Source organism: Fimicolochytrium jonesii (assembly GCF_025526975.1).
Source record: "Fimicolochytrium jonesii strain JEL569 chromosome Unknown EV422scaffold_1, whole genome shotgun sequence".
Lineage (NCBI taxonomy): Eukaryota > Fungi > Chytridiomycota > Chytridiomycetes > Spizellomycetales > Powellomycetaceae > Fimicolochytrium > Fimicolochytrium jonesii.
This window is the reverse complement of record NW_026515668.1, coordinates 1,149,224-1,174,624: the sequence shown is the minus strand read 5'-3', so window position 1 is coordinate 1,174,624 and position 25,401 is coordinate 1,149,224. Positions and strand designations below refer to the sequence as shown.

The 25,401-nt window shown below is 52.4% G+C and overlaps 6 protein-coding genes across 6 annotated transcripts; 3 read left to right on the top strand and 3 right to left on the bottom strand.

The window, feature by feature from the left end:
* Nucleotides 1–1,743: 1,743 nt before the first annotated feature.
* On the bottom strand, nucleotides 1,744–5,887 carry EV422DRAFT_582558 (armadillo-type protein). Its single transcript, XM_053073401.1, has 11 exons — nucleotides 4,905–5,887; nucleotides 4,706–4,831; nucleotides 4,409–4,630; nucleotides 3,958–4,335; nucleotides 3,679–3,873; nucleotides 3,472–3,621; nucleotides 3,232–3,412; nucleotides 3,059–3,153; nucleotides 2,679–2,985; nucleotides 2,389–2,596; nucleotides 1,744–2,307 (listed from the first exon to the last, which is right to left on the bottom strand). Exons 1-11 carry the CDS (start codon nucleotides 5,388–5,390, stop codon nucleotides 2,010–2,012), a joined length of 2,646 nt encoding a protein of 881 aa, XP_052930194.1. The 5' UTR covers nucleotides 5,391–5,887; the 3' UTR covers nucleotides 1,744–2,009.
* A 2,186-nt stretch (nucleotides 5,888–8,073) lies between these two features.
* On the top strand, nucleotides 8,074–8,989 carry EV422DRAFT_616352 (uncharacterized protein). The gene is made up of 3 exons (XM_053073965.1): nucleotides 8,074–8,312; nucleotides 8,408–8,661; nucleotides 8,735–8,989. The coding sequence occupies exons 2-3, from the start codon at nucleotides 8,440–8,442 to the stop codon at nucleotides 8,828–8,830; spliced, it is 318 nt and encodes a 105-aa protein (XP_052930193.1). The 5' UTR covers nucleotides 8,074–8,312; nucleotides 8,408–8,439; the 3' UTR covers nucleotides 8,831–8,989.
* A 1,202-nt stretch (nucleotides 8,990–10,191) lies between these two features.
* EV422DRAFT_575249 (eukaryotic translation initiation factor 3 subunit 8 N-terminus-domain-containing protein) lies at nucleotides 10,192–13,315 on the top strand (the record flags this gene model as incomplete). Its single annotated transcript, XM_053073203.1, has 4 exons — nucleotides 10,192–10,969; nucleotides 11,038–11,367; nucleotides 11,442–12,579; nucleotides 12,639–13,315. Exons 1-4 carry the CDS (start codon nucleotides 10,364–10,366, stop codon nucleotides 13,313–13,315), a joined length of 2,751 nt encoding a protein of 916 aa, XP_052930192.1. The 5' UTR covers nucleotides 10,192–10,363.
* A 381-nt stretch (nucleotides 13,316–13,696) lies between these two features.
* Nucleotides 13,697–16,640, bottom strand: EV422DRAFT_502663 (uncharacterized protein; the record flags this gene model as incomplete). The annotated part of the gene is made up of 12 exons (XM_053068284.1): nucleotides 13,697–14,928; nucleotides 14,994–15,098; nucleotides 15,146–15,284; nucleotides 15,360–15,497; nucleotides 15,572–15,753; nucleotides 15,817–15,884; nucleotides 15,946–15,965; nucleotides 16,031–16,101; nucleotides 16,176–16,231; nucleotides 16,293–16,399; nucleotides 16,478–16,495; nucleotides 16,593–16,640. 12 exons carry the CDS (start codon nucleotides 16,638–16,640, stop codon nucleotides 13,697–13,699), a joined length of 2,184 nt encoding a protein of 727 aa, XP_052930191.1.
* Nucleotides 16,641–20,060: 3,420 nt separating this feature from the next.
* Nucleotides 20,061–20,468, top strand: EV422DRAFT_490651 (uncharacterized protein; the record flags this gene model as incomplete). The annotated part of the gene is made up of 2 exons (XM_053067479.1): nucleotides 20,061–20,343; nucleotides 20,407–20,468. The coding sequence occupies 2 exons, from the start codon at nucleotides 20,061–20,063 to the stop codon at nucleotides 20,466–20,468; spliced, it is 345 nt and encodes a 114-aa protein (XP_052930190.1).
* A 1,384-nt stretch (nucleotides 20,469–21,852) lies between these two features.
* On the bottom strand, nucleotides 21,853–24,313 carry EV422DRAFT_512003 (uncharacterized protein). The gene has a single exon (XM_053069053.1). It carries the CDS (start codon nucleotides 24,261–24,263, stop codon nucleotides 22,116–22,118), a length of 2,148 nt encoding a protein of 715 aa, XP_052930189.1. The 5' UTR covers nucleotides 24,264–24,313; the 3' UTR covers nucleotides 21,853–22,115.
* Between the last annotated feature and the right edge of the window lie 1,088 nt (nucleotides 24,314–25,401).

Genomic DNA, 25,401 nt, shown 5'->3' with positions numbered 1-25,401 from the left:
GCGTCGTCCATAACAGTACAGCCGGGACAGTGAGAGACTCGAGGAAGTTGCTGTGAGACGTAACAAACTCTTCGATCTTTTTGGCAGCTTTAGCGCCATCGTATTCGACAAGCTTGTTCTTGCGAGCGTCCATAAGAAGTCTGAAACGTTCGGCTCGTTGGGTGTCTTGTGTAACAGCACGCTCCCGAGTAGCGAAAGCAGCTGCGACAGCCGCAACGATAGCTTGAGTTTGTTGGTCCATTCTCGCTTGTGAACGAGTGTAAGGGCGACGTCCGGTAGAGGGGCGACGTTGACAAGGAATGTCTTGGTGATGCTAGCGGTAGGTGGTGCTACCATGTAACGTCAGAGGAAACGTAAACAATATTGGGCCCTTCTGAGAGGGCTGAGAGCAGTATATTGTAGTGAAGAAAAAAGTAAGAAGCTCTTCGCAGCGGCCGCTCGACTGACAGTTTTTTATATCGGCTGCCAGTGGGGCTTGCGTGGCTTCCGTGAGGCTTGGCGCCTTATGTAATGTATCACCAAGAGCTCGGGTGGCCAGCCCGGGTCTCGGATCAAGTAGAAATAAAGAGATATAATATGGAATACAAGTGAAGATGAGATATCCCAGACAGACGTGGCAATAGATACTATCCCGGGATGGTGTCCTGCAGCTGGGGCAGTGTGGATCCCCCCGGAGTGTAGGTACTCAGGCCCGGGAGTGAAAATTCACACTGCTGATGGGTTCCTGTGGGCTCGGTGGTTCCTCCATGGCTGAATGGAATTTGTCCTCCACCTCGGAGATCTCTGCTGGTGCTGCTGATACCAGGGGTCTGTCTGGGTTCTTCCGGCATGCGCATGCGTAGTGCTCCCTCCTTCCGCAGGTGTGGCACTCACCCGATTGTGCTTTTTGGTTACGGCCCAGAGGTACCCAGTTAACATTCATGTGGCGAGGTTCATTCCGTCTGCTGGGTTGAGCCTGCGCAGGGTTAGCATTCGTGGGGAGGCATTTACCAGTCTCCAAGAGGTGTGCGATCCTGTCGGCATAACCCTGGATGCGGAAGGCGCACTGGGCGGCCTCCTGCAGGGTTTTGATGGGGATTCTCTCGTCCTTGTCTCCCTGCTGGAGTATGATTTGGTAACAGTGTTCACAAATCCGCCTTCCGAACTGGCGGAAGGTGAGCCCGTTGAGAAAGAACTCACATTCGTGTCTTGGGGTTAGGTGTTCCCTTTCCGGGAGGATAGCAATCTGGGAGGTGAGTGCGTTGAATGCCAAGATGCAGTCCGACATGCTGTCCTCGAACTTAAGAGAGGCTAATTTAGCCTCCACCGAGTTGTGAAGGTTGCCGGGGTAAAATCTCGATATCTCCGTGAGGTGGTGCTACCATGTAATGATCCTAGGTCTGTTGCCAGAGGCTAATGTATATCTCTTCTCTCCTTCTCTAAAATCCTATCCTCTAAACCTACTCTGACAGCAGCCCGGGCCTGTTATACCCTCAAGCCGCAAGCCTTACTTTCACACGACCCACGGGGCTAATCCCTGCGTGTCTACGATCATCTCGGTGTGAACCTATTAGCTAAAGGCACGTGTCGCACCTCATTACAGTAGTTCTCTCCCGTGAACTTACCCACCATAAGTCTCGAAGCCTCTGAGTCTCCAGTCATCATGTCGAGCTAGATTCATCTGTTTCAAGTGTGTTTCTGATGAAGTCGTTAGCAAAAGATGCCTGCCCAAACGGCATCTGGCATCCCCATATGGTGTAAGGGTGTTCTTTGTTTGGTACAGTGCTTTCGATACGTACAATATTAAGTTATATAAGCACATAAGGGTAGGAAGGTGGGAAATGATATCTATAAGTCCAAAAAGGCATCGGATTGTCATGGGTGAGACACGGTTTCATCCTTTCCAAAAGGATATAATCCGGCATCAGACCCGGAGCCGATGTAAATTCAAGGTCGTTGAGAAAATCCTGATAATCAGTCCTTCCCTCGGTCGGCTGCATGTTTAAATTCACGGTTCTGGCGCGTTTCGTTCACCCACGGAGCCCAATGGAGTGTGATGAAGCAGTGATACCCATGGTAAGAGAGGAAGGAATCAACCCTGCTGCGGCCGAAGTTGCTCCGAGACCAAACTTCTGATGACTGTTCCGAATGTGCTTTTCAACTATGGCGGCTACTCGCTGTCCGTACTTGGAGTTTCTCAGAGTTGAAACATGAGGGAGAAGCAAGCGCACGCATATGTCCTTTTGCAATGGATCCGCAAGGTTGAGAATGTGCTGGACAACGTAGTTGGCGAACTGATTATTCATCATTTCGAGAATCGTCGGACGACTGCAACGAGGCCCAATCAGTTCGATGAACGAGCGTCAGATGGGCATCGTCGGTGCCAATTTGTTTGATGCAGTCACTTACCCTCCTCCGCCGGGGGACAGAACTGTCTCTATCATCTCATACATTTCCCTTTTCGGCGCAAGCTTCAAACCCTTCTCCACGACTTTGCTGGCGTATTGATCGATCGCCATCGGGAAGAAGTTGTGTACCAGAATGGTCATCACATAGTTGCGGTCCACCGGAGCTCCGTGCTCTAGAATGTGTTGAATGACCCAGTTTCCCCATTGTCCTAGAGTTCGCCAACCTTGATCAGCACATGGTCCACGAAGGAAGGCCATTCTCTAACTTCCCCATCTTCCGGCCTGGCTTACCTCTTGCGACCTCGACCGTTCTTGATAATACTTCGCAAAGGATAGGTCCTTTTTCTTTTTGGCCGCAATTCTCGAAGATGCATTGAACAACCAAACTACCGTTCTCATCGTTCGCGATGAGATGCCATTGCCCCTTCAACGCCGCATCCAGATAGTGCATGACGGCCGGGGGTTCCCCGCTCCACTTGATTTGAAATATGCGTTGCCAAACGTGACATGCAAATCTGTGCGTTATGGTTTCCCTCACACAACGGAATAGTTCGGAGATTAAAAGGGTTTTCAGGTCCTCGTCCACTGTATCCAAAGCCTGGATCGTTGAGAAAGGCTGTCATTAGCATTTGAGTGCTCGATAAGATAATTCAGGTTGTCAGTTGTCTTACCTTCTGCACCACATGACAGCCGAAACGATCACAAGCGAGGCATAATACATTGCCCCGCAAGGTTTGACCCAGTACACGCACTTGCTGTGGCGTACCTAGATGTGCAACAAAAGCGCTGTTAACACACGCTATAGGGTCATGAAGACTTCAGGACAAGACAGGGCATCACTCACCAAATTCAAGGACTCTCTGCATCAAGAAGTTTCCGAAGCGGTTCTTAATAAGACTAATAGCTTGTCCCAAGATAGCATCGAAAATCATGTTCTTGACGTCGGTGCCACCAGTTTTGAGCTTTTGCTGAAGGAGAAGGGAGGCCGGCTGATCATTCGTGCGCACGATTTTGTCCACAAGATACTACAACGTGGAGGGTAAGCAAGAACGCGCTTTGATTGAAACGACAACCTGCACCATACATAAAAGTTTGCGGACGTGTTTTTTTCTTGCGCTCCAGGCACGAGTCTTGTACTCAAGGCGTTCTGCCCATATTGAGAAAAATCTTCGGCATCGCCCATGCCATCCCCTCCCCGCGAATGAGGTGCATCCCCATAAATGTCTGCCAAGGACTGTGAAACGCATGAGCAATCTCGAATTTCGAAAAGTATATCGGTGGCATCTCTTACCTCCGCCGACATGGGTACCATGGCGGGGGACATGTTCAAGAAATCCAAGTCGCACGCAATCGGGTTCCATATTCCTCTGCCATTCACTGCATTGTCATTCATGTTGTAGGATTTGAATGAGGCCGGTCCATGTTCGATTATTGGGGTGCTGCCCTTGCTACTGCCATTGCTGTACAGAGTGTCCGACGACATTTGCTGTGCCAAAGATAGACATTGATTAGACCGGCAGTCCGATTTGAAGTGAATAACAGCACCCAACCCGCGTTTGCCACTACGTACATCGTGCGAATACAGTCCGAATGGGTGCACATGTTGATCTGAACTGCCCCAAATCGATTTGACGGAACCTGAGGGAGGGTTGTGAGCGCTGGCCGAGGAAGGGGCACGAGGCGGTAGGTCGGTATCAAGTGGGGTCAGTGGTGGCGGGCCATGCTGGGTTTGCAGACGGGATATTCTGATGCGGAGCTCGTCGATCTCGGTATTCTTCGTTGCCAGCTCGGCTTCAAGGGAGCGCCGCACTTCTTTCATCTGCCCGCGGAGTTCCTGTATCTCTTTATTTTTCAAAGATAGTCTGATGTTGTCCGCTGCTCTATATGATCTGGTCTCTGAGAGCTCACATCGCACGCTTTCTAACTCGCGTTGTATGTCGCCGTTATACTGAGCGAAAGCGGGGTCATATATAGTAAGGCAGGGATGAAACGGCTCCGGGCAATGATGACAAAAAGCTCACCTGGCTAATGTGAGATCCGTGGAAGCTCTGGTCTTTCATCTCCCAGGCCATTTTTGCGTATTCTGCAGCATTGGCCTCCAGGCTAAGCTTGAGCTCGTTGGACTCTCGAAGTGCAGTCTGCAGATCGCGATCAAGCTGCTCCACTTGCTTCTCCTTTACGTCCAATTTTATTTCGTAAGAAGAGGAGGTGTCTGCCACATGCCGACGCAAGTTGGCAATCGTCTAGTTTGGGCAACGAGGTTTCAGTCTTTTCAACTCCTTTAGACGAAGAAGTGAGCAACGAGATCAAGAATCTACCTTTCCGAACTGCTCGATCATGTTGTTCCGCATTGTGAGTTCCACAGCGTGCCGAGAGATGAAGGCATTCCTCTCCGCGAGCTCCCTGTGGAGAACAGCATTCTGGGCGTGAATCTGCAAAAGGATCTGAAAGAGAAGCCATTTCAGATTGAGAAATCACATTAGAATGCTCAAGTAAGCCGATTTCTCGCCAATTTACCTGTTTTCTTGTCAGATGAGATCGAACTGCGGCTTGTATCTTGACAGCGGCGGCGATTTGCGGGAGTTGCTGAGCTTTTCTCCGCCGAAATGCGCGCTGAATTGTTACAGCAGCTTTGACGATCGCCGAATACCGCGATGCGGGGAGCAAATCCGGGGAGCCAAGAGACGTCGGTCTTTCGAAGGACTTGGGTAGCTGATCAAGCGATTTGCCTACCGTTGACGGTGACGCCGACGGTCCTTCCTGACTACGAGCGGAGGTATCTGTTGTTACAGTCGGTAGGCTTCCATCTTGATGAGATGCCTGTCGCTCCGCGTTTGGTTTCGCAATACTCCACGGTGATGGGTGGCTGTCGAGCGGGAGGGACGACAGCGTCCACCTGAGAGCCTCGAGGTCCTCCGTTCGATCTCTAGAGTGGCGGTGCTTGTGAGCTGAGTCTCGACCCAGATTTGGGAATGGGCCATTGGCGGTATGGTACTCCGTCATCGAATATATATATGTATGTACACGGCGGGATTGCTGAACTGACGCTGACGCCGACGCTGGGGGGGAGAGCCCACGAATGCGCGCTTTGGATTCGGAGGACGTGTGCGCGACGCGTTCCTGCGTTTCCGTAATTTGACTCCGGACGCTGTGCCCTGGATTTCGAGAGTTGGAAAAGGATATCGTCGCGAGCGGGGCGGTCTTACTGAAATGCGGCTATCTGAACACGGTGAATGCGCAACCTATCGAGATGCGTGGGAAGTTGCGGCGGAAGAGACCAGAGGGTGGTCCGTGCCGAACTTTATACTGTACTGCGAACGCTACAATCGGTTTCGACGCAGCGCATGTCCAAGTGACGTTCTAGGGATTTGAAGTAAGCGGCAACGCGTGAGCTGGGCTTACGTAGACGGAAGACGGATCGGCCCCAAACATTCCCAACCCTGCTTCGGGGTTATGCAAGTTGCAGCCAGCCCCTCGTGACATGACATACGTAGGAACGGTCTTAAGACAATCTTTTTCCGATCCATTAACAACCGCGAGCTCTTAGTATATATATCCAGTTCCATTTCCCTAATCTCGTTCACATTTTTTTCCATCCGCCCGCCAAAAAAGCCCTTGCGCGCCAAAACAAGCGGAGTGCTGCGCGACCCCTCGACGCGTCGTGCTGACTAAGGGAAAGTCAGTCTCCAAGTCAAAACATATCCTTCTCAAGAGACCTCAAAATTGGGCTGGCCAGTGACATAGTGCGCTGCATTATAGAGACTATACGTTCTCCCGCCTCTCACTTTACCGAGGAAGGGCTTGGTAGAGGCCTGGTCCTCTCCACAGCCGCTTCCCATGCGGCACTGAGCGTTTCTCGAGCGGGTCCCCAGTATGAATGTATCCTTCATTCACTTGCCTGTAGAATTGGTTAGAAAACGCCTCGTCCCCTCCCTCCCCGTTTCAACATCCATCGTGGTTGGTTCATTAGTCTATTGCACTCCGGCTCCGGGAGCGCACCTTGTCCGCTGACTTTGTCGCGTGCATCGGAAGCAGCATCTGCGCGATGTACGTTCATTAGGTCCGTCTCGTGATATTCGGATGGTTGATGAGCTCGGACTCGCTGTGAACGGATGTGACGTGGTGTTCGCATCGCCCCGTCCAAGATTCAAGCCAATAAAGACTGGGATACTCCAAGATCGACAAACAAAGGATGGAGTTGCGTTTCGGGCACATCTCCGAGTCTCAAGTGTTCAAAAAAACATTGGGCCTTGATGTCGGGTTGAAGTCCTTTTCCCGCTATGAGACAATCCCGTAATCTCGGACTGCCTCGCAGTTTCTTGCTGAATTTGTTACCGAATTCTTGTCAAAATGCGTGGAGCCACCGTCACTCTCAACATGTTCTTGGGCATCATGCATTTTCATAATCGCTAGATCGACTTCGTGGGCTGAGTACCCAAGATGGGCATTGATCTTCCAGAACATATAAGCACGCTTGATATTCTTGAGGAGTTGGGGTATCAGTGCAAACCATGATGGAGACCTAGAGCCCGTAATCGAAGCTGGGAATAACTCCATTTCCTTGAGTTCCCGCCGATACTAACGACACATATGCGCGGGTTGTGAAAAGACCTGTGGGGGCGCCTCACGACAATTACGACACGAAGACTTCGATCATGGGAAATCTGACGAGCTAAATCGGCAGAAGTCCTTCGGTCGGCAGAAGTGACCAGCAATGCGGCGCTTTGGTGCTTGAAGCAAATGGAGAAGAGGAGCTGGTACTGACCCAGAACCTCTATGGAGGTGCATTTGTGGAGCGCCAGTGCGTCTTGACAAAGATGCTCCTAAAGTATTCGAGAACTTTGACAACTGCATCCACCAGAACCTCTCGCAGGGAGGTCTCCCTCAGTAGTCGCTCACAGAACGCATTGCTCCATTACAAACTCCGCTGGCCGCAGTTCTACATGAACGCACCGCAGTCCCCGCACATTTGGTTCCACTTACATTCAGATCAGATTTTTGTTTGTTTGTCGATTGAATTGCATTCCATTCGGTATCGCCTCCTTGTCGCGCCCCTCGGAAATCAGTGGATACTGAAACTCTGGGGACTGAATTCATGAAGTGCCGGCGTTGCGCTGAAGCAAATCCGCTGCTGGAAACATTCGGCCAACCATCCATCAAAACTTTTGGTCGAGATGGCTTTCGTCCACCAATGAGGGATATATGAACGTCTCCGGATTGCGTTTTCGATGCTCAGTACACTTTGACACAAACGTCTTTTTGAAGGAGACCAAGCAAGGCGAAGACCCTCTGGAAAAGGGGGCGTTGGTAATCGATTACAATTTGCTCAAGGGCGTCCACCGACATCTGTTTCGAGTTAGCAAAAGAAACTCCGTTTGGTTTTCTGGACTGCGCCGAATTACAATGGTAGAATAATGACGCATTAATATGGAATAATGACGCATAATGAGTGGCTAAGAACTAGTTCCCATCGATAGCAGCGGCTGAGTAGTGCGTTGGGGTGAGTGCGAGACGCGACGGGATGGTGCTTTCCCAGTGCTTTCCCTGGGATATAGAAGAAGGGCAGTTTCGCTATCCCCGCCTTCAGACTTCGGAACCATATACGGTTGCATTACTAGCGTCTGCGCGGAAGATTCCTACCTGCCTGTGAGTTTATGTGCTTCTCTGCTGTCAATTCCAATAATGTGCTCGCTTTTGTGCTTGTCGCTTTTCTTTCGATCTATACCCCGTCAAAATTCGAAAGGAACCCGTCAAAAGTCTGACGAGCCGCTGCGCGCTGTCGTATTTCGGGTAACGACGGAAAATCAGTATCTTGCATCATTATTGCCCTGGACGTGGAGAAATGTGGGGAGAAGCAAACCCTAGTACATACATCACCGTGACGTGCGATGGGGAAGTGAGTGCGGCGGAGAGCGCTGGGTGAAGGTATATAATAGAGCCGAGCTGTGTCTGCTTCCCGGTGCTCATTTCAACATCAACGACTCGTCCATTACCAAGAAAACTTATCATCTGCAACTCAGTCAGCACTACCTTGAACTTACCTAGCCAAATCATGAGCGGCAACCAAGGGCACGTCAAACGGGGCGGAAACAACCGTGAAGGCGCCTACGGCGAAAACGAGCCCACGCTCGCTGTCGAGCGGGAGGATCCCGAGCTCATCGCCTCGTTCGACAAAGAGGTGCAGGACGAAGCGCAAACGGGGGAGCACCCGAACGACTTTGGTACTGGGGCGAAATTTGGATTTGCCAGTGAGAATTATCCCCACGAGAAGCAGGTGGGAGCTTCATCGCCCGGTTCGTAGTTGAAATTAATGCACCGTCTGACTTCATTACTTTCCGCCTCGACAGCACGATATTTCCTCGAAAGGCGGTAAAAGTTCTGGACCATCCAGGACCAAGGCTGAGCCCGCGCCACATGAGAACCTTCGCGGGATCGTCGAATGAAGCCGATGTGATTAGATGCGTCATTCTCCCGATGTCTGTGTAAAAACGGGGATGTGAAGCTCGTCGTCGCGTATCTTTTTTTTTCGAGTCCTTTTGTACCCAAGATTGTATATCTTTTTGGAATTTACTATTCCCCGAATAAGAAAACTTGAGACTTACTGTCCTCGAAAATGAAGTGCATACAAACAGCCCGCTTTCATGAACGTCGTCTCTCCGTTGTCCATAGCTAGGACACTGCCCCTGGTCACGCGTTGTTAGGACGCAGGCCGCTCAGGCCTATATATATACGTCAAAGCACAAACGGGGGAACCGAAGTGCATTGCGGAGAAACGAGCCTCAATGACGGCTTCGGAAAAAAGTTCAGCCCTTTGCAGCATGACGATTCCAGCTGCCACCGCCTTCATCAAGAAGACTCCCAGAGCATCCGCAACAGACGTCACTCACTCGCAACTGCCTCGCCGCCCCTCCCCCCGCTCCTCACTTCTCCCTCGGTATATAAGGGGCCACTCTGGGTGCCGGACCTCTCTCAACACAACTCAACTCAATTATCTTACACGACGCTTCAACTCAATCAACTCTAGACAGCCTTTTGAACCCACGCATTTCCACCCTACACATTTAGGAGGAAGATGACCGAAAACCGAGGCTTTGCATCTATGGATCGCGACGAAGTGGTGAGTTACTCTTTTTCGGTGCGGTCACCTTCCTACGACGGGGTCTCTGATTTATTCCATCTTCCTCGTCGCATCAGCGTGAAATCGCGGCAAAGGGTGGCCGTGCCTCTGGCAACAACGACGGTACAGGCGCCTACAGCACGAGCAAGACTGCGGCTGACTCCTCCGTCGAAGACACGTTCCGCGGTGACGATCAAGATGACTTCACGCCGCCCTCGGGTACAGACATCGGTTACTCTTCGCCCGCCCAGCACACCAGGAGCAAGGACCCGATGGAGAGTGACGAAAAGCCATTGTCTCAAACGATTTCTCCCGATGACCCGGATGTTATTACCTACAAGGGCCGGCAGGGTTTTGCTTCAATGGATCCAGAGAGGGTCAGCGAAATTGGAAAGATGGGAGGAAGTATGCCCATGTCGTCCGACCCCAAGTAAAGCGTGCGAGTGTTGTATATTTTGAAGCACCCATCACCCTCTCTTTGCGGGGGCCTTTTCTTGTAAACGTCGCCCGTACAAACTACTTCTGTATCTTCTTGTCCAAAATAATGCTTGCATGCAATACTGAGAGCCCTCGTTGTGCTGTCAGTGATGCTGTCCGTCTGGTCGCGCGCCACGTGGACGCCACACTGAACGCCACACTTACTCCCTCGCCGTCCGTCAGTAACGGTGTTGGTACATTTGCCGACATCACTTGAACGCAGGAACCCTCTAACGGAGATTATCTTGGCGGACTTTCACCGCGACTTTGCTGCTGCACGACTCGCTCCCGCTCACAGCACCGCCCGCCCGCCTGCCGCTTGTAGAATCCTCGTCAACTCATTGCCGCGGGATTCTAACAAGAACCTCCCGCGCGTTCAATCATGTCTCGTTTCTTTCGTGGAGGCGATTCCAGCTCGGAATCGGACTCCGACTACTCCTCGTCCGACGAGGAGAATCGCAAAGCCCACGACAGCGATGCCACCACAGACTCTGGTTCCGAGGATGGTAGCGATGCTTCCCACTCGGACTCTGATTCCGACGCCGACCGTGGCGCGGCCGGAAAGCCTGCCACTGGTGCTAGCAAGTTCATGAGAGGATTCGCAGGCTCAGATTCTGATGAGGATTCTGACGATGATACCAAGCGCGTGGTGAAGTCTGCGAGGGATAAGCGGTTTGATGAAATGCGGGGCACCGTCAAATCGTTGAAGAATGCACAGAAGATCAACGATTGGGTTGCTATCCAGAATGAATTCGAGAAGCTCAACAAAGCTTACGCCAAATCGAATGCTATCATCCAACGCGAGGGCGTTCCTCGATTTTACATCCGGGCCATTGTGGAGCTGGAGGATTTCATGAAATCTGTGTTGACGAACAAGGTTGCCGTGAAGAAGATGAACGCCTCCTCGTCTCGTGGCTTGAACGCTATGAAGCAAAGGTTGAGGAAGCACAACAAACAATTTGAGTCGGACATTGCAAAGTTTCAGACAGTGAGTGGTTCGATTAAGATTCAGAAGTTGAAATATTCCGTCCTCATACAATTTCTTGCGATTTCTAGAATCCCATCGATGAAGACGCCTCTGCTGATGAAGCTGAAGCTGCGGCGGCTAAGAGGGCTGCCGCAGAGCGACCGGTTAGCGAATCAGATTCTGACGATGAAGGGCTCACTGGACGGGAGAAGTGGGTGAAAGTAGCCGAGGACGGAACAGAACAAAGCGACACCGAACGGACAAAGTCGAAAGATCGGAAGCGTAAGCCCAAGGGAGTTGGCCCAGTCGAGGCCGGTGATGACTTTCAGGTGGTCGGGAAGGGTGGCAAGGTTTTCGAAGTGAAACCCGAAAACCTCTTCAAGAAATTACAAGAGCTCATAAATCTTCGCGGAAAGAAGGTCGGTACCAGTGGCGATGGAACCTTTACTGCCAAAGGAGTGGCTTACTGACTTGTCACTTTCCGACTGTTTAGGGAACGGATCGTCAAGTTCAGTTGGATAACCTGCAACGAGTGTTGGAGGTCGCAGAGACCCCGTACCAGAAGATCAAGGTTCTACTCGCTCTGATTCCTGCCCGTTTCGATTCCGTGTCCTCCACGACTGGACATATGACCGCCGAGATGTGGAAGCTCGCTGCAACAGAGTTGAATACCTTCTTCAGCCTGTTGGAGGAACATGACAATGTGCGAATCTTGGAGGTGGTAGACGAAGAAGATTCGGAAGTGATTGCGGAGGAAAAGTTCAAAAACGCCGATAACGTCATCATCCGAGGAAGCGTATCATCCTTGATCGACCGGATTGACGACGAGTTCGGCAAATCACTGCAGCACATGGATCCTCACACTCTCGACTATGTGAATAGGTTGAGAGACGAAACCGTGCTGTACGCTCTTATTGTCCGAGGCCAGAAATACCTCGAGGGAGCAGGGTTCGCCATGGCGTCGGACCTGATGAAAATGCGCCGAGTGGAACACGTCTACTACAAGCCCGATGTAGTTATTCGTGCCGTCGAGAAGCAAGTTCGCGTTTTGTGTCCATCTCTCAATGAGGACCTTGACGAGCCTGTCACATTGGTGGAGCGTCTCTGCACTGAACTCTACAAGACGGATGTGGATCGCGTCCGAACTCGAGCTCTGCTTTGTCACGTGTACCACCTTGCGCTGCACGACAAGTTCATGGCAGCGCGAGACATGATGTTGATGTCTCACATCCAGGATCACATTGCGCAAATGGAGATTTCGGCTCAGATCCTGTTCAACAGGACTATGGTTCAGCTTGGGCTCTGTGCATTCCGCGCTGGTCTGATCAGAGACGCATCGTACACTCTCCAGGAAATCTCGGCTTCCGGCAGAGTGAAGGAGCTTCTCGCGCAAGGCGTCCAAATGCAGCGCTTCTCCGACAAAACTGCTGAGCAGGAACGTTTGGAGAAGGCTCGTCAGCTACCCTTCCACATGCATATCAACCTTGAACTCCTGGAATGCGTGTACCTGACATCGTCGATGTTGCTCGAGATCCCCAACTTGGCAGCGAATGCGCATGAGCCTCGCCGGCGAGTGATCAGCAAGCCTTTCCGAAGAATGCTTGACTACAACGAACGCCAAGTCTTCTCTGGTAGGTGTTGTTTTCAGGAGTACGCTCGTTCTCCATCTGTACTGATTCGCTATCTATAGGTCCTCCGGAAAACACCAGAGATCACGTGATGGGTGCTGCCAAAGCTCTTGCAGCAGGAGAGTGGCGCAAGTGCGAAGAGCTGATCAAGGAGGTCAAGATCTGGGATCTTATGCCTAACAAGGACAGCATCATGAGCATGTTGAGCGAGAAAATCAAGGAGGAAGGTCTGCGAACATACTTCTTCTCCTACTCTCGACACTATGAATCTCTGGGGATTGAGCAACTCGCGTCCATGTTCGACCTCACCCCCGCTGGCGTTCGCGGTATCGTATCGCGTATGATCATCAACGAGGAGATTCAAGCTTCTATCGACCAGGGCACTGGCACGGTCGTCTTCCACCGTGCTGCAGAGAGTGGCGGTGATACTACGCACCTGGAGCACCTGGCTGAGGTGTACGCGGACAAGGTGGCAACTCTCGTCGAGAGCAACGAACGGTTACTCGAAGCTAGAGCCATCAACTTGGGCCTGCAGCAAGCGCAGCACGACAAACAGCCGCAGCAACGGGGTGACCACCGTGGGCCGCGCGATCAACAACGTGGTGGGCACGCGGGCCAGATTGGCGGTGGGTTCCGAGGCGGTGAACGTCGCGATGGGGCACGACAAGGCGGATATGGCGGCGACAGAGGTACACGCGGCGGCAGAGGACGACCTCTTGGTCAGCGAGCTGGTCGCTAGGTACATCAATCAAGGTCGGGAATGGTCCTAATATATAGGTAGCGGCGTATATTATGGTAGGCGTAGCCTTCACCTTTTGCATATTAGCACTCACTTGCCGGGATGTGCATCCACTTCACTTCCCGTTCCATATCAGCTCACTTGTATTTACGTATATGCGTGTTTTCTATTTTATTCTGTCACATCGCAAGTTTAACAACGATTGCTCTGGCCTCTGCCTTTCTAGCCTGCTTCACGCGGTTTTCTCGCTTCTGCAAAGAAGGAGATATAGCGAAGTGTATTGCAGTGTCCAACGACACTCGTTTTGAACTCAAAAATTCGATCTCCACGTGCCATCTTCCGCACGGAGACGAGCACATCACCGGCATTTACCTCCAGACCTCATTCAGCACGCCGATTATGCTGCTGAAAGAACGCCGCCACCGACCCTGTCCTGCTCCTACCCGCTTCGCCACTCCCACTCGACCCTCCTCGCCGTGGATTCGATAATGAAGTATTCGCCTTTCTCTTTCTTGGATTACCACTCCCTGTTGAATCGCCTCCGTTTTGAGGATTCGCGGGTGCCGTGGGCCTGAAGGAATCTTGAAGCTCCATAGCGACGTGAAAATCCATGTGGCATTGTACGCCGTCAGTATCACGTTTATCTAGCACCTCGCTGCATTTTGGGCAACGGAACTCGGCGTCTTCATCGGAACGAGGCGCAGGATCTAAACCCCCCGAGTCCGCTACCCCTGTCCCAAGCTCGGCCTCGCTGTCCATTTTGAGCACACTGTCCACCTCCATGCTTGCTAACGACCCTGTGGTCGGAGGCTCCAGATTCGCGGATGATGGAGAATGGGAGGGCTGAAGAGGTTGCAAATGAGGATTTTCTGACGAGGGTCGGAAGAAGGAAGTCAACGTTCCGCGGCCTTTCCTTGCTGAATCGGGTTGCTCAGAAACTTTGTCGTGCCCAAGAGAAGGCTGTGTTGGGTTACTTAACCCACCGATAGCACTGCTGGAGCTCGCCGTTGCACCGCCAGCACCGTCATCCGGTTTTGATGTTCTATTAGAGAAGAATCGATCCAAGGGTCTGTTACTCGCAGACGGATCCAGCCGTCCTCGACGAGATGCATGTACGTCTCCCTTATCCGTATCTCCACGTGATATCGACACATCGTTAGCGTCAGGTTCCGTAGAAACAGGCGCCGGCCCCGCAATCTTCGTAAAGAATTGATCCAGCCGTCGAGAATTTTTTTCCTCCTCAACAAATCCGCTCACTCCGATCGCGATCCTGTCGCACGGCCATTGCACAACCAATCCGGCCCCGCTGCTTCCTGGAGACATTCTAAGCAGTGACAGACATTTCTCCTTGATGATGTCGGGATTGACAACGAGATGATAGGCGGGAAAGTCTCCACGCTTGCTACGCTCGGTACCTCCCGTACGGCCGCCGTGGTTGATGTGCAGGACTAGGCTACGTGGCCATCGGGCGTATTGGGCGTGGTCGTTTTGCAGGCGGGTGTACAGCTCGTTGCTGAGGATGCCGATCCAATGCTCCAATGCAGCCCCGTTGGTGGCGCCTGGCCGTAGTGATTTACATGACAGCATTGACTTGGGGATGGATGTTTCCGTCACTGAAAAAAAAACATCAGTCGATCGGGGACAATGACCTTTGACAACAGCGGTATGCCACACATACCTTCCTCGTGGCATATACCACGACTAATATTGTACACCCATGTTCCCGTTTGCGGACCAAACTTCTCTCTAAGCACTTCCAGGGAGTATTTCCTGTCCGCCAGACCTGTTAGCGCAGGTGTGCAAGAATGTGAAGGAGGAATAGCAGTACACGATAATACCATATATCCCCGGCTTTCTCTGCGTGTAGTTCCTGCCCTATTTCGTCGCCCAGCTTGCCACCAAGGTTCCGAATTTTTGACATGGGACATGACTCCATGAACTTCAGCACTTCTGCTTGTCGCAAAATGGTCTAATGAAGGACATCTCATTAGACCATCGTTCAGCCTCCTATCTCAAACTCCCAGCATTGTCACTTCCAATGTACCTGCTTGTTCGGTTTGTTGAGTCCGGAGCATATTTTCGCTAATGTCTTGTTATGTGCGATTCCGGTGCTGCATGTGTACTGAAGCTCGTCGTAGACCGTCTTTCGGATCTCCTGACTGACATCTGCTGCGATGCGAAGCTGCAGATCGCTTCAGAGACGGTGAGAGCGTTAGCTTGATACGGAGTTGCTATTGCAAAACTGCCGGATGTTACCCACAGCCAACCACGCGACTCGGCGACCTGTTCTCCGACCAGTACGCCGGCTCCGAGCCAGGACACGACCGGTCCGTCACCCTCTTCAACATCGCCGTTCACACCTTCCGCATCAGACCAATTGTGCATTTGCGCTTTGATGCGGATGTTGACCAAATCTGTGATGTCCAGATATGCTTCATCTGTGAAGATACCAACCATTAGCAAGGTCGAAATGGTGATAGCCACGATTTACCGAGCCCTACCGATAGATGCGCGCTGATACGTCGGGCAAAAGCGCTCGAAGATGCTCATGATCTTTTGGCTTGCATTTCTGAAGAAGCCAACGGAAGTCAATGAGAGAGCCAGTGGGACAGTAAAACACGCTGCTTTACCTGTATGGGTCTAATGAGACCTAACAAATTAAGCGGTGAGTTTGTATCGGTCAAGCCCTTGGCTCGGAAGCTGCCGAACGCGCACCTTATGTGTTTGATATGTAATGTTCTCTGTATGGTATTGATAAGTGGTATCGCCGTTTGCGAATGTCGCCACTGTGGCGGAAAATCATGTAGGGCCATCTGTAAGCAAAAGTACGGCAGTAACCCGGGTGCCCCCCTCTACTCACCATGAACGAACACGATATCTGGCGCCTTCTCTCTCGCTTCCTGCGGTGTTGTGTGCCTTCGATGGTAACAGAGTGAGCAACAGTCGGCGGGTACCCTTATGGGTGCCAAAGTCCAACCTTTTGATCCCTTTCGCACGCGCAGCGTAGTTGACTGCGATCAGTCCATTCCATTGTTGAACTCCTAGCGGGGTATCTATCGGAATCCCCAGTCTAACGTGTTCGACCTGCCCAGGAACTGAAGTTACATTGGAAGCACCACTATAGGAGAGTGTGCTCTGACGTGCCCTGCTGTATCAACTCACCTGGCAATAGAAAGCGTCCTGGTGAATACCGCCAACATCAGCAAGTACGGCACAAGCCGCGAGTGAGATTTGTAATCTGGGCAAGAAGCGCGGCAACGAACATACTCCGGCTCACCAGGTCTACGTGCAGGATGACTCGGCTTTTTTTCAGCGAGTCCTCCATATGACAAGGCTGTCTGTAGGCTTAGGTGATACGGCGTATTGTGGGAACTCCAAAATCCAGGCCGTGATCCTTCTCGAGCTATGGAGGTTGGAGCGACTCGACAACGGGCTCAAAATGGACCTAGAATGGCACAAGGCTCAAGATCGTTTTTGGCCCGCGTTCCTTTCGTTGCCGACGGTTTCCACGCTGCTGTAATATGCATTTTACACCCTTGTCGTGCTATGTATGTATATATGCGCTCTCCTTTCTACCTACATACGTAACCGGCCCAAGAAGGAGGGAATCAACTCATCCGGGGTCACGTGAGCGGCTCTCGGACACGTTCGGACGTGAGGGGGGCGTGGGGAGACATCAGAGAGACGCGCACCACTCACGCACAACAACCACCACTCACCCACGATCGCCCATGCACACCAGCACTGCCGCTGCCTCGTTCTTTCGCTCAATTTCAAGCTGGGCTGGAGGTATGACCCTATGATGAGGGACCATTGAAATTGAGGGTCAATAAAATATGGTAATTGGCGAGGGAAAGCTTTGCGAGAAAAATCGCATTTCCCCGAGACCGGGACATGATTTTCCGGATGGCGCGCGGGCATGAGTGATATGTGCTGCGGGAGTGCGGCAGCAAGGTTGAGGGCAGCGAAGGAGACATGGAAGGATGAGAGAGAGACAAATTGACTCGAGGCCCCGACGGCAGGCAGGCAGGCAAAGGAAGGGCGTCGATGTCGATGTGATCAGTTCTTGGTCACAGCAGGTGGGAACGCGCGATCCAACATAATAGGCCGTTTGCTTCTCTTCCCCTTTGCGTCGTCCCCTTTTCCCACGCACACACAACCAACAGAAGCAAGATCCCCCCAGGTACGCACAGCAAACTACGAACATACATACATACATAGAGCTGTTCCTCCATTCCGCTACTCCCCAAGTCGAGACATACACGCTTGTCGCTCCACCATTCATCTCTTCCCAAGGGCGCTCGCTGCCTGTCAAATACTTTCGCGTGCTGCTATTGGCAAGCCGAGTACGTGCCCTGATCTGTCTCAAAGGTAAGAGCGCCTTGGGCCCTCACTTCCCTGCTTGTCCGCTCCGCACCCATCTTGAGCCAAGGCTGGGTGTTGCGTTTCTGTTCCATCCGGTGTTACGTCACAGACGCCAGTTAGGGGGCACGAACGTCACGACAATTAAAACCCTCTTCATCAAGGCATAGGGCTCGCTTCATATATTAGCTGAATCCTTCCGTAGCTGCTGGAACATTGAACGAGACGCAGAGAGGAACCACTTTGAAACGCACAACTGCTCAACATGACGGTTCACGTAACTACGACAACTTCAGATGCTGCTGGCAGCACCATCGCTTCGAAAACGTCGGATTCCACCCGGACCGGCCGAAGCCCACTATCAATCCCAAGTCGAGGCTTGGGAAAAGCAATCAACCTGCCTTGGTTTCGCGCTGGTCGCGGGGCTCGCTCAGCGGCGAAGATATCTCCCTCCGTAGTTCCCCCGACTTCACCGGAACCTTCTTCAGAAAAAGTGACGCTGGCCGGCCCAGCTTTGCACTACTCTAAGTCGCAGAACATTGCGGCTCCAACCACGGAGATTCAAATCAGTACTCTCGGGCCTCCATCCCCTCCGACATCGCCCCCGGACGTTTTGGCAGAGCTGGCTCTTGCCATTGACGTTACATCGTCCGACTCACTTCAAGCACGTGAACATAACCTGATTTCTCGTGAAATTGGACCTAACGAAGAAGATGGATGCAATGCAACCGACGATCAGGCTGTTGGTGAGGGTATCGGAAGCAATTACCTGGATAATTTTGAGGAACATCTATCACGAGGAGCTACCTCGCAGTGCCTTCTCGATATGGCGACGTTGGATACGGTTATCGATTTTGAGGATGCCGCACTGAACGCTGCCGGAGAAGCGGCATTCTTGAACCGCATCAATTTCGAATCGCAGTTTGGGAGTGCCACTGTCGGATACAACGCTCGAGATTCAATCGTCATGCTGGACAATCTCGGCATTCCCGGCGCAGGCGCCTCCACAATGCAATCCATGTATGAGATTTTCGACATCCCTGCCCCGCCGGCCGACACTGTGCAGCTGCCTGCGTCGTACCAGATCACAAGAAACAGTAGCATGTCTCGAGCCGCACGGCGTGGGATGGATCTGAACCGTTCTGACTCGCACGCAGGATTGGAATGGCCAGCTCCTCTTCTCGAACTCGAACCGCCTCTGCAACAAGCATATACAACCGCCAACATCGCACCTTTGAAGCAGGACGGGCACTTCATTTCAGGAGCGTCTACACTGCAACACGTTAGCAGTGCCCAACTCTCCTATTCGGATGATAGTCAACTCAACATGTCCTCTCATGCGCACGGACACCTTCAACCTGTGCAACTCTATGGAACGGACTCCCTTTCGCACGAAGTCAACAGGCTACCGGACCCCCTAGTGACACCCTTGGCGCATGACGACGGGGAAGACTTGGTTAGTGGCCATTTGAATGACTCCATGTCCAAGTTTGAGGACGCCGGCACTCACTCGCAACAGTACCTTGTGGATGATTTGTCACAAATGGACGCTGCTCTCACAGCAGCAATCGCGTCCGGGTTCATTGCACCGACCGTCTTACTACCCGCTGGTATGCTCTCTGACGCGCACGGTAGGACAGTTCCTCGCGATTCGGTGTCTTACGGAGTCGGTCCCGAAATCTGTTTCCCCACACCTCTTCCGACGTCCCCATCACCGGACTTGCAAACCGACGAGGCCGATGTTACATCTGCCGATGTCATTACCACGGTTTCCGCCCCCTCTGCGTTCGGGGAACTCGTTTTCGCCCCTCCGACTACCACCGGTGCAACATTTTGCTCAGATGCATCTCTTCGCAGTAGGAGCAGGAGCCGCAGTCGTAGCAGGAGTCGCACCCGTAGCCGGTCGCGTAGTCAAGCTCCTGCGTCTTGTCCGAAGAAGAAGCCGAGCATGTGCTCTCTAGGTACCGTGTCGTCATTTGGCGAATCCATCGCATCTGGTGGATCCACGGTATTCTCCGATGGAGACTACCATGACAGCATCCATTCTGAACGCGATCGTTCCCGAGCGCGACTGGGTCGCCGCTCCAATGAGTCGGCAAGGAGCTGCGATACGAACGAAAGATGGATTCGGCATGGCGACCCCGGCCCGACGGGTCCGATGTACCACATGACGAACGAAACGGACATTGCCATAGGAAAAGTTATTGGAAAAGGGAGGCAGAAGGCGAACCGGAAAAAGACACCAAATCCGACGACCTCATACGCATCGTCGACGAGAACCTCATCAGATTCCTCTGGAAGGGTCTCATCAGACGTCGACGTGCCAAACCAACGTACCAAGTTCTCGCCCTCGCCTTCTCCCGTTTCCAGTCCGCCGCTGTCAATGGATTGCGATGATTGTTACAAGTGTGCTCGAAAGACCGGTGGTGACGATGTCGATAAGAAGTGCAGCCCGGCCTGTTTCAAGTGCACTTGCGGGAAGCTCTTCAAGAAGCTCTACAATCTGAAGAACCACTACCAGTCGCACTTCAACCCGACGCCGGAAAAGCCTTTCGTGTGTGAGGTGTGCCAGCGTGGCTTCATGCGCAAGCATGATTTGAAGCGCCATGCGACTACCCACATGGAGACTTTTACGCCGTTCGCCTGCGACGTGTGTCATACTACGTGTAAGTGTAGTTTCTTACTCTCGGCCGGGTCCCTGTCTGATACTGAACCTTCATTCCTTTTAGTCACTCGACTGGATGCGCTCCATCGTCACGTCAACGGGAATCGGTGTAAGGGTTCTCCGTAGCGGCCTACCGATTGACTGACACGGCGAGTCTCCATCCGAGTCGCGCGTTCTCCTTTCATTGCACTTAGTGGTTTCTCGCAACCCAAGTTTCCTCATCTGTGTGCAAAAACGATGACGACCTCTTCCGCCATGCTCTCGTACGTTCTGGATATTCGTTCTCCAAAACCTGCCACAGGCATGCCACCACCGTCCCGGGCAGAGGGAGTCAGCGATTCATCGCCGCCCCAGTCCCCCACATCCGTATCCTCCCTTCTGGGGCAGGGGCACGATATTCTGGAGCATTGATAAACTTGCCCACGGGTGAATCATCGCTCTGCTGCGCGGTCTTCGAGCATCCGATGGATACGAGATGCACGCCTTCCTGGTTGAAATCCCCAGGGTCTCGCCTACGTGGGCGTTACAGAGTAGGCACCAAACCCGAGATCCCCTTCCGCGTAGCCAAGGGTGTCTGGAACCAAGGATTGCCTCGATGTCCGACCCACGACGCCCCTAGGGCGACCATGTCTTATCCAAGTTTGATCCCCTCCCCCAGCATGGTTCGCCTGCGGTCATACGCCCGGTCCATAGACCATCATCGACAGTCGCCCATCAGACGCTTCGTCAGTACGCGAACAGTTATTCCGAACTACAAGTCTTATAACTGCTGTCGCGGTCGTTAGCACGACTTTCGAGCGCATTAAACCCATTGCTTCCCCAGCTTTCTTACCCCGCACTCTCGTCTTTTCTACCATCTCGATGTCCGCCCTCCACTCCCTCCCGCCGCCTCAACCATCCCCGACACACCATTCCCGTTTCCCTCGCATGGCCCCTTTGCCATCGACGGGTCTTCCCACCCCGCACTTGGGCCGTCATCCCAAATCCTTGGCAACCACTATCCTCCCCGGCTACTCTCCACCTCCCTTCTGTTCACCGCCCTCCGCCGTATGTGGTCGGTTGGACTCCGTGTGATCAATTACACAGTCTTTTGCTACCGCCTAGTCACAACGCTTTACTCCGACATGATATTTTCGTTTTCGATGTTCTACTCCGACACTTACCACCTTTACCGAGTGGCGACAGCCATATGCAGGTTGAACCTGCGGTGGACCCGCATGACATTTTTCAGTTGTCTTACTTACCGCCCTCCTTGGGTCGTCTCTCCCCTGTTTTGATCACGTCTGCTTTCTTTACGACTTGCTTGTTCATTCGTGTTCTGACATTTTGTATCGTTATATAGCTTCTCCAGTTTCCCGGATATGTCGGGAACATTCTACTTTTCTATATCCTTCACCTAACTGTCTCCCCCAATTGTATCTGTGCCAGCATATGTAACAGCTTGGTTGATGAAATCGAATAAAACTGTTGATTATGAAAGGTCTATCTCGAATAATTCATTGATATATGGAGCAGGCTATCGTGGTTTGATTGCGTCTATCCATTAGAATGAACCCTATTTTCTTCATGGGTACCCACATTATCGTAAGAACCCTTAACCTATGATTAGAGAAGCTATGCCTAAAAATCTACACTCCTCGGACGCTGCCTACATTCTAGCTATTCCTCCCAGGTATCTAGCTAGACATTCTGAGTCCTTGCTCTGATGGTTAGTGCATATCAATTATCAATCAATCCCAGTAAAACCTTGCACCAGCGCATGATCTGTCATGATTAACGCAACACAGGAAGTTTGAGCGGTTCGGGGCCCTCCTGCTTTGCCTCTCGGCCAGTTCGGTCCGCCTCCATCTCATCAACCTTGACCTTCGGAGGCGGATCTGCTGTAGGACCGGGGACGGCCGTCCTCGTCGGCTTAGGTCGCCCGGTCCGCTGCCGCTGCTGCGCTTCCCCGCGATTCGATAAATGCCGCAAAGTACTCGGCCGGACGACAGGAAGCTCCAGTCTGGGGGTAGCGCTCCGAGTCCCGTGTGCATCCAACAAACACGGTGCCGACCGCGCGGATGGAATACTGCGGACGGGCGGCGGTAATCGTTGTGTGCAGGTATATCCCGCGCCTCTGCGGTATGTTGCGAGATTGCCCTTTTGCGCTAAGATGGCGTGCGGGGTCGGTTCGGGTCCCGGCGGTGAGATCGCGGTGTTTCCGAGCGCTTTCTCGGCGTCGGCGAAGGGGAGGACGTGGGGTGTGCCTCTTGATGAGAGAGATGCACGTGAGACTTCGGCTTGGATTGAGGCGGTAGGGTTGGAGGGGTCCAAAGACATGGTTGTCCCATTGCTGGAGGTATCAATTTTTTCCATCGCGGGCTCCTTGGAAGTATTCGGCTGGTGAACATTGACCGTCGATGAATCATTCAGCCGTTGCGACCAACTCTTCGCGTTCGATCTCGCGGTCTTTCTCTGTCTCTCATCAACGTCCGCCGATTTTGAGGCCATATTATCCGCCCGGCCACTTGCGCCCTCCTTCTGTGGTTGAGCAGAGCTCCGAGGTTCCGGAAATGCATACGGGTGTGACTGCAGGCTGGCCTCCGAAATGGTTGTGCGCAGCTCTCGAGCGGCCTGTGTCCATAGATACAGCTCGTGCCCTTCATCTCCGCCTTCCGTGTTCCATCCCTCCACTGAACCAAAGAGCAGCTCGTCCACATCGTCGTCGTCATCGTCGTCGGTGCTGCTGAAATTTGAGTCGTTGGAGTTGTTGAATAGCTCAGAAGGGCTCTTTCCCGGCTCACTACCTGCGCGACCTCCACTCCGATAATCCTCTCTTGAGCCAAGTCCGCCCCGTGAGTCTGACAGTGACTGTTGCCCTGCGGCATAAGAACCCGCCACTCGTCGGTCCGACAAGAGGTTAACATCTTTTTGTGACTGACGTTCATGGCTCATGGAGAACTTAACGTTGCGGCCCCGTTCTAAAGGCCTATCTCTATCTGTGTTGTTCCTCCCGTGCTTGATCCGTACCCGTCCACTGCGCGCCCGTACTTCTCGCGAAATAGCACGCTGGCAAGCCTTCCGTGCTCGCCGGCGCGATTTAGTGAAGGCGTCGGATAGCGTGAATTCGATTTTTTGTGGTTTATCGGGCGCCGTTTTTGGTTTCGGTTTCCCCGCAGTAGCGGGAGAGGTCGTCGGCCTGGATGAGGGTGGGGACGGCGTTACTAGTGCAATGGCGATGCAGCGGCTCCCATTCGACGAGTCTTCCTGGCCTTTCGTTTCATGTCCCGGGGACCATGGTGGTGACAAAGAAAGCGAAGGCCCCGATATACGTGCGGCGGGCTGAGAAAACGTCTCTTTGGGTCCTCCTCGGGTATTCTGACTACTATCGGACGATTTCGTCATTTGCGAATCTATCGCGGATGTCTTTGAAACTGTTTCATCAATGGACTTGTTTAGACCGTGTCGTCGATTATCGCGTTCCGCGGCCGAGCTGATCGTTCTTCCTTGCCTCTCTTGCACACCGTATGCTGAAAGATCCTTCTGATACTCCGCGTTCTCCAAGCCAGTGGCCGAGTGCGGTGGGGTCAAGAAGCTAATGGAGTGGACATCCGGTTCGTCGTCCGCGCAAGCTCGAAAACTCAAACCAAATAGTTTCGCCCTCGAGCGCAAGTGCCTCAACATCTCCTGCTGGTGCTGGTACTTTTTTGCATCCGCCTCTCCGGGCTCTTCGGTCTGTTTTGGAGGGAGCCATCGCCATAGAGGCACGTAGGGTAAGTGTTCTTGCTGATTCTGTTGCTCGCGTAGTATTTTCTTCCGTTCAACCGCTCGTTTTACACCAGCGTGCTTCTGCTGATATTTGTGGCGCGGAAGCAAATCCGCCTCCCGCAGATTTCCGGTCACTATGGCATCGAGCGGTACGTAACCCACGTCGATTCCCATATTGTGCAGAAACCTCAAATGCTCGCTTTTGGCGCTCTGTCACTCTGGCGAAAATGAATGTGCTCGCTTTGACGCGCTGTCACTTCCGGCGTAAGCGTCTTTGCGATTATAACGTCATCACCGGTGTACAGTACAAGACTGACTAAACCCATGCCCTTCGGCACTGTATGGGGTTAACTATGCTATCCTATGGGTATACGTGCAGGATGCTGTGCACGGGGGGGTTATCCACAGCCAACGCACAGAACTATCTCTACATAATACGACATAATTCTGGCTCACTCTCTGTCTTGACCAATTGACCTTGACCGGCAACCGAGACCGAGTGCGAACATCCCTATTCCCAGTTCAGAGTAGCGTCCATTAGCCATTGTTCCAAGACAACCACTCTGCGGCACTCAAATGTCATACATACCCACAACTGAGGTCCTTACGCCACGTATTCGGTGCACATTTCTCGCTATGAGGCGAGGTCTGTGGGTTGATACTGTATTAACAGAGGAATGGTTTAGACTTGCGGTTCTCTCTCTCGACGCTCATGAAGCATAGGGCCTTGCCCGCTGCTTTTAGTTCCTCCGCTTCTCCTTATAAATACGGTGGACCTGTACTCTTTCCCTTTTTTCTCACGCTTTCTTGTTCGCAGTAGAGGGTATTGTGTCTTATGTTTTTGTAGCCATGTTTGGAGTACGGTCGCCCAAATACACATAATTCCCCATTCCAGCGCCTTCGCAGAACACAGACGAGATCGAAAAAACGGCCTCTCGCTTGCAAGTGAATATCAGTTCTTAGGGTCTTGCCCGCTTCGTAGTGCAATAAGCCGCCTTGCTCGTCCAGGTCCAACCCGCATTTCGAACGCGTCACAAATGGTGTGATGTCATGAGCATTAGCCTAACTCCGCTCGAATTTCGATATATACTCGCTGCAGGATCATCGAGAAACTCTTGGCCAACTTCCCTCATCGTGTTCCCGTTCCGATACATGTACCAAACAGTCCTTCAAAACTTCGTCAAGGTTCGCGTTTTCTTTCTCCTGTCCCCTGCTTTCTTGCAGAGAACCTCAAGCTTAAGGTAAACTCTTTGATACGAGACAGCGTCCGAACAAGGGAACGAAAGAAGAGACTAAAAGACTTTCGTTCCCT

Bases quoted from the DNA above. Each gene is read 5' to 3' on its own strand.
- EV422DRAFT_512003 (XM_053069053.1), bottom strand. From the start codon at position 24,263: ATGGGAATCGACGTGGGTTACGTACCGCTCGATGCCATAGTGACCGGA.
- EV422DRAFT_616352 (XM_053073965.1), top strand. From the start codon at position 8,440: ATGAGCGGCAACCAAGGGCACGTCAAACGGGGCGGAAACAACCGTGAA. The intron at 8,662-8,734 runs GTGGGAGCTTCA...CCGCCTCGACAG, and splicing joins ATTATCCCCACGAGAAGCAG to CACGATATTTCCTCGAAAGG.
- EV422DRAFT_582558 (XM_053073401.1), bottom strand. From the start codon at position 5,390: ATGACGGAGTACCATACCGCCAATGGCCCATTCCCAAATCTGGGTCGA. The intron at 2,597-2,678 runs GTAAGCCAGGCC...GGCGAACTCTAG, and splicing joins AACGGTCGAGGTCGCAAGAG to GACAATGGGGAAACTGGGTC. The intron at 2,308-2,388 runs GTAAGTGACTGC...GCCTCGTTGCAG, and splicing joins CTGTCCCCCGGCGGAGGAGG to TCGTCCGACGATTCTCGAAA.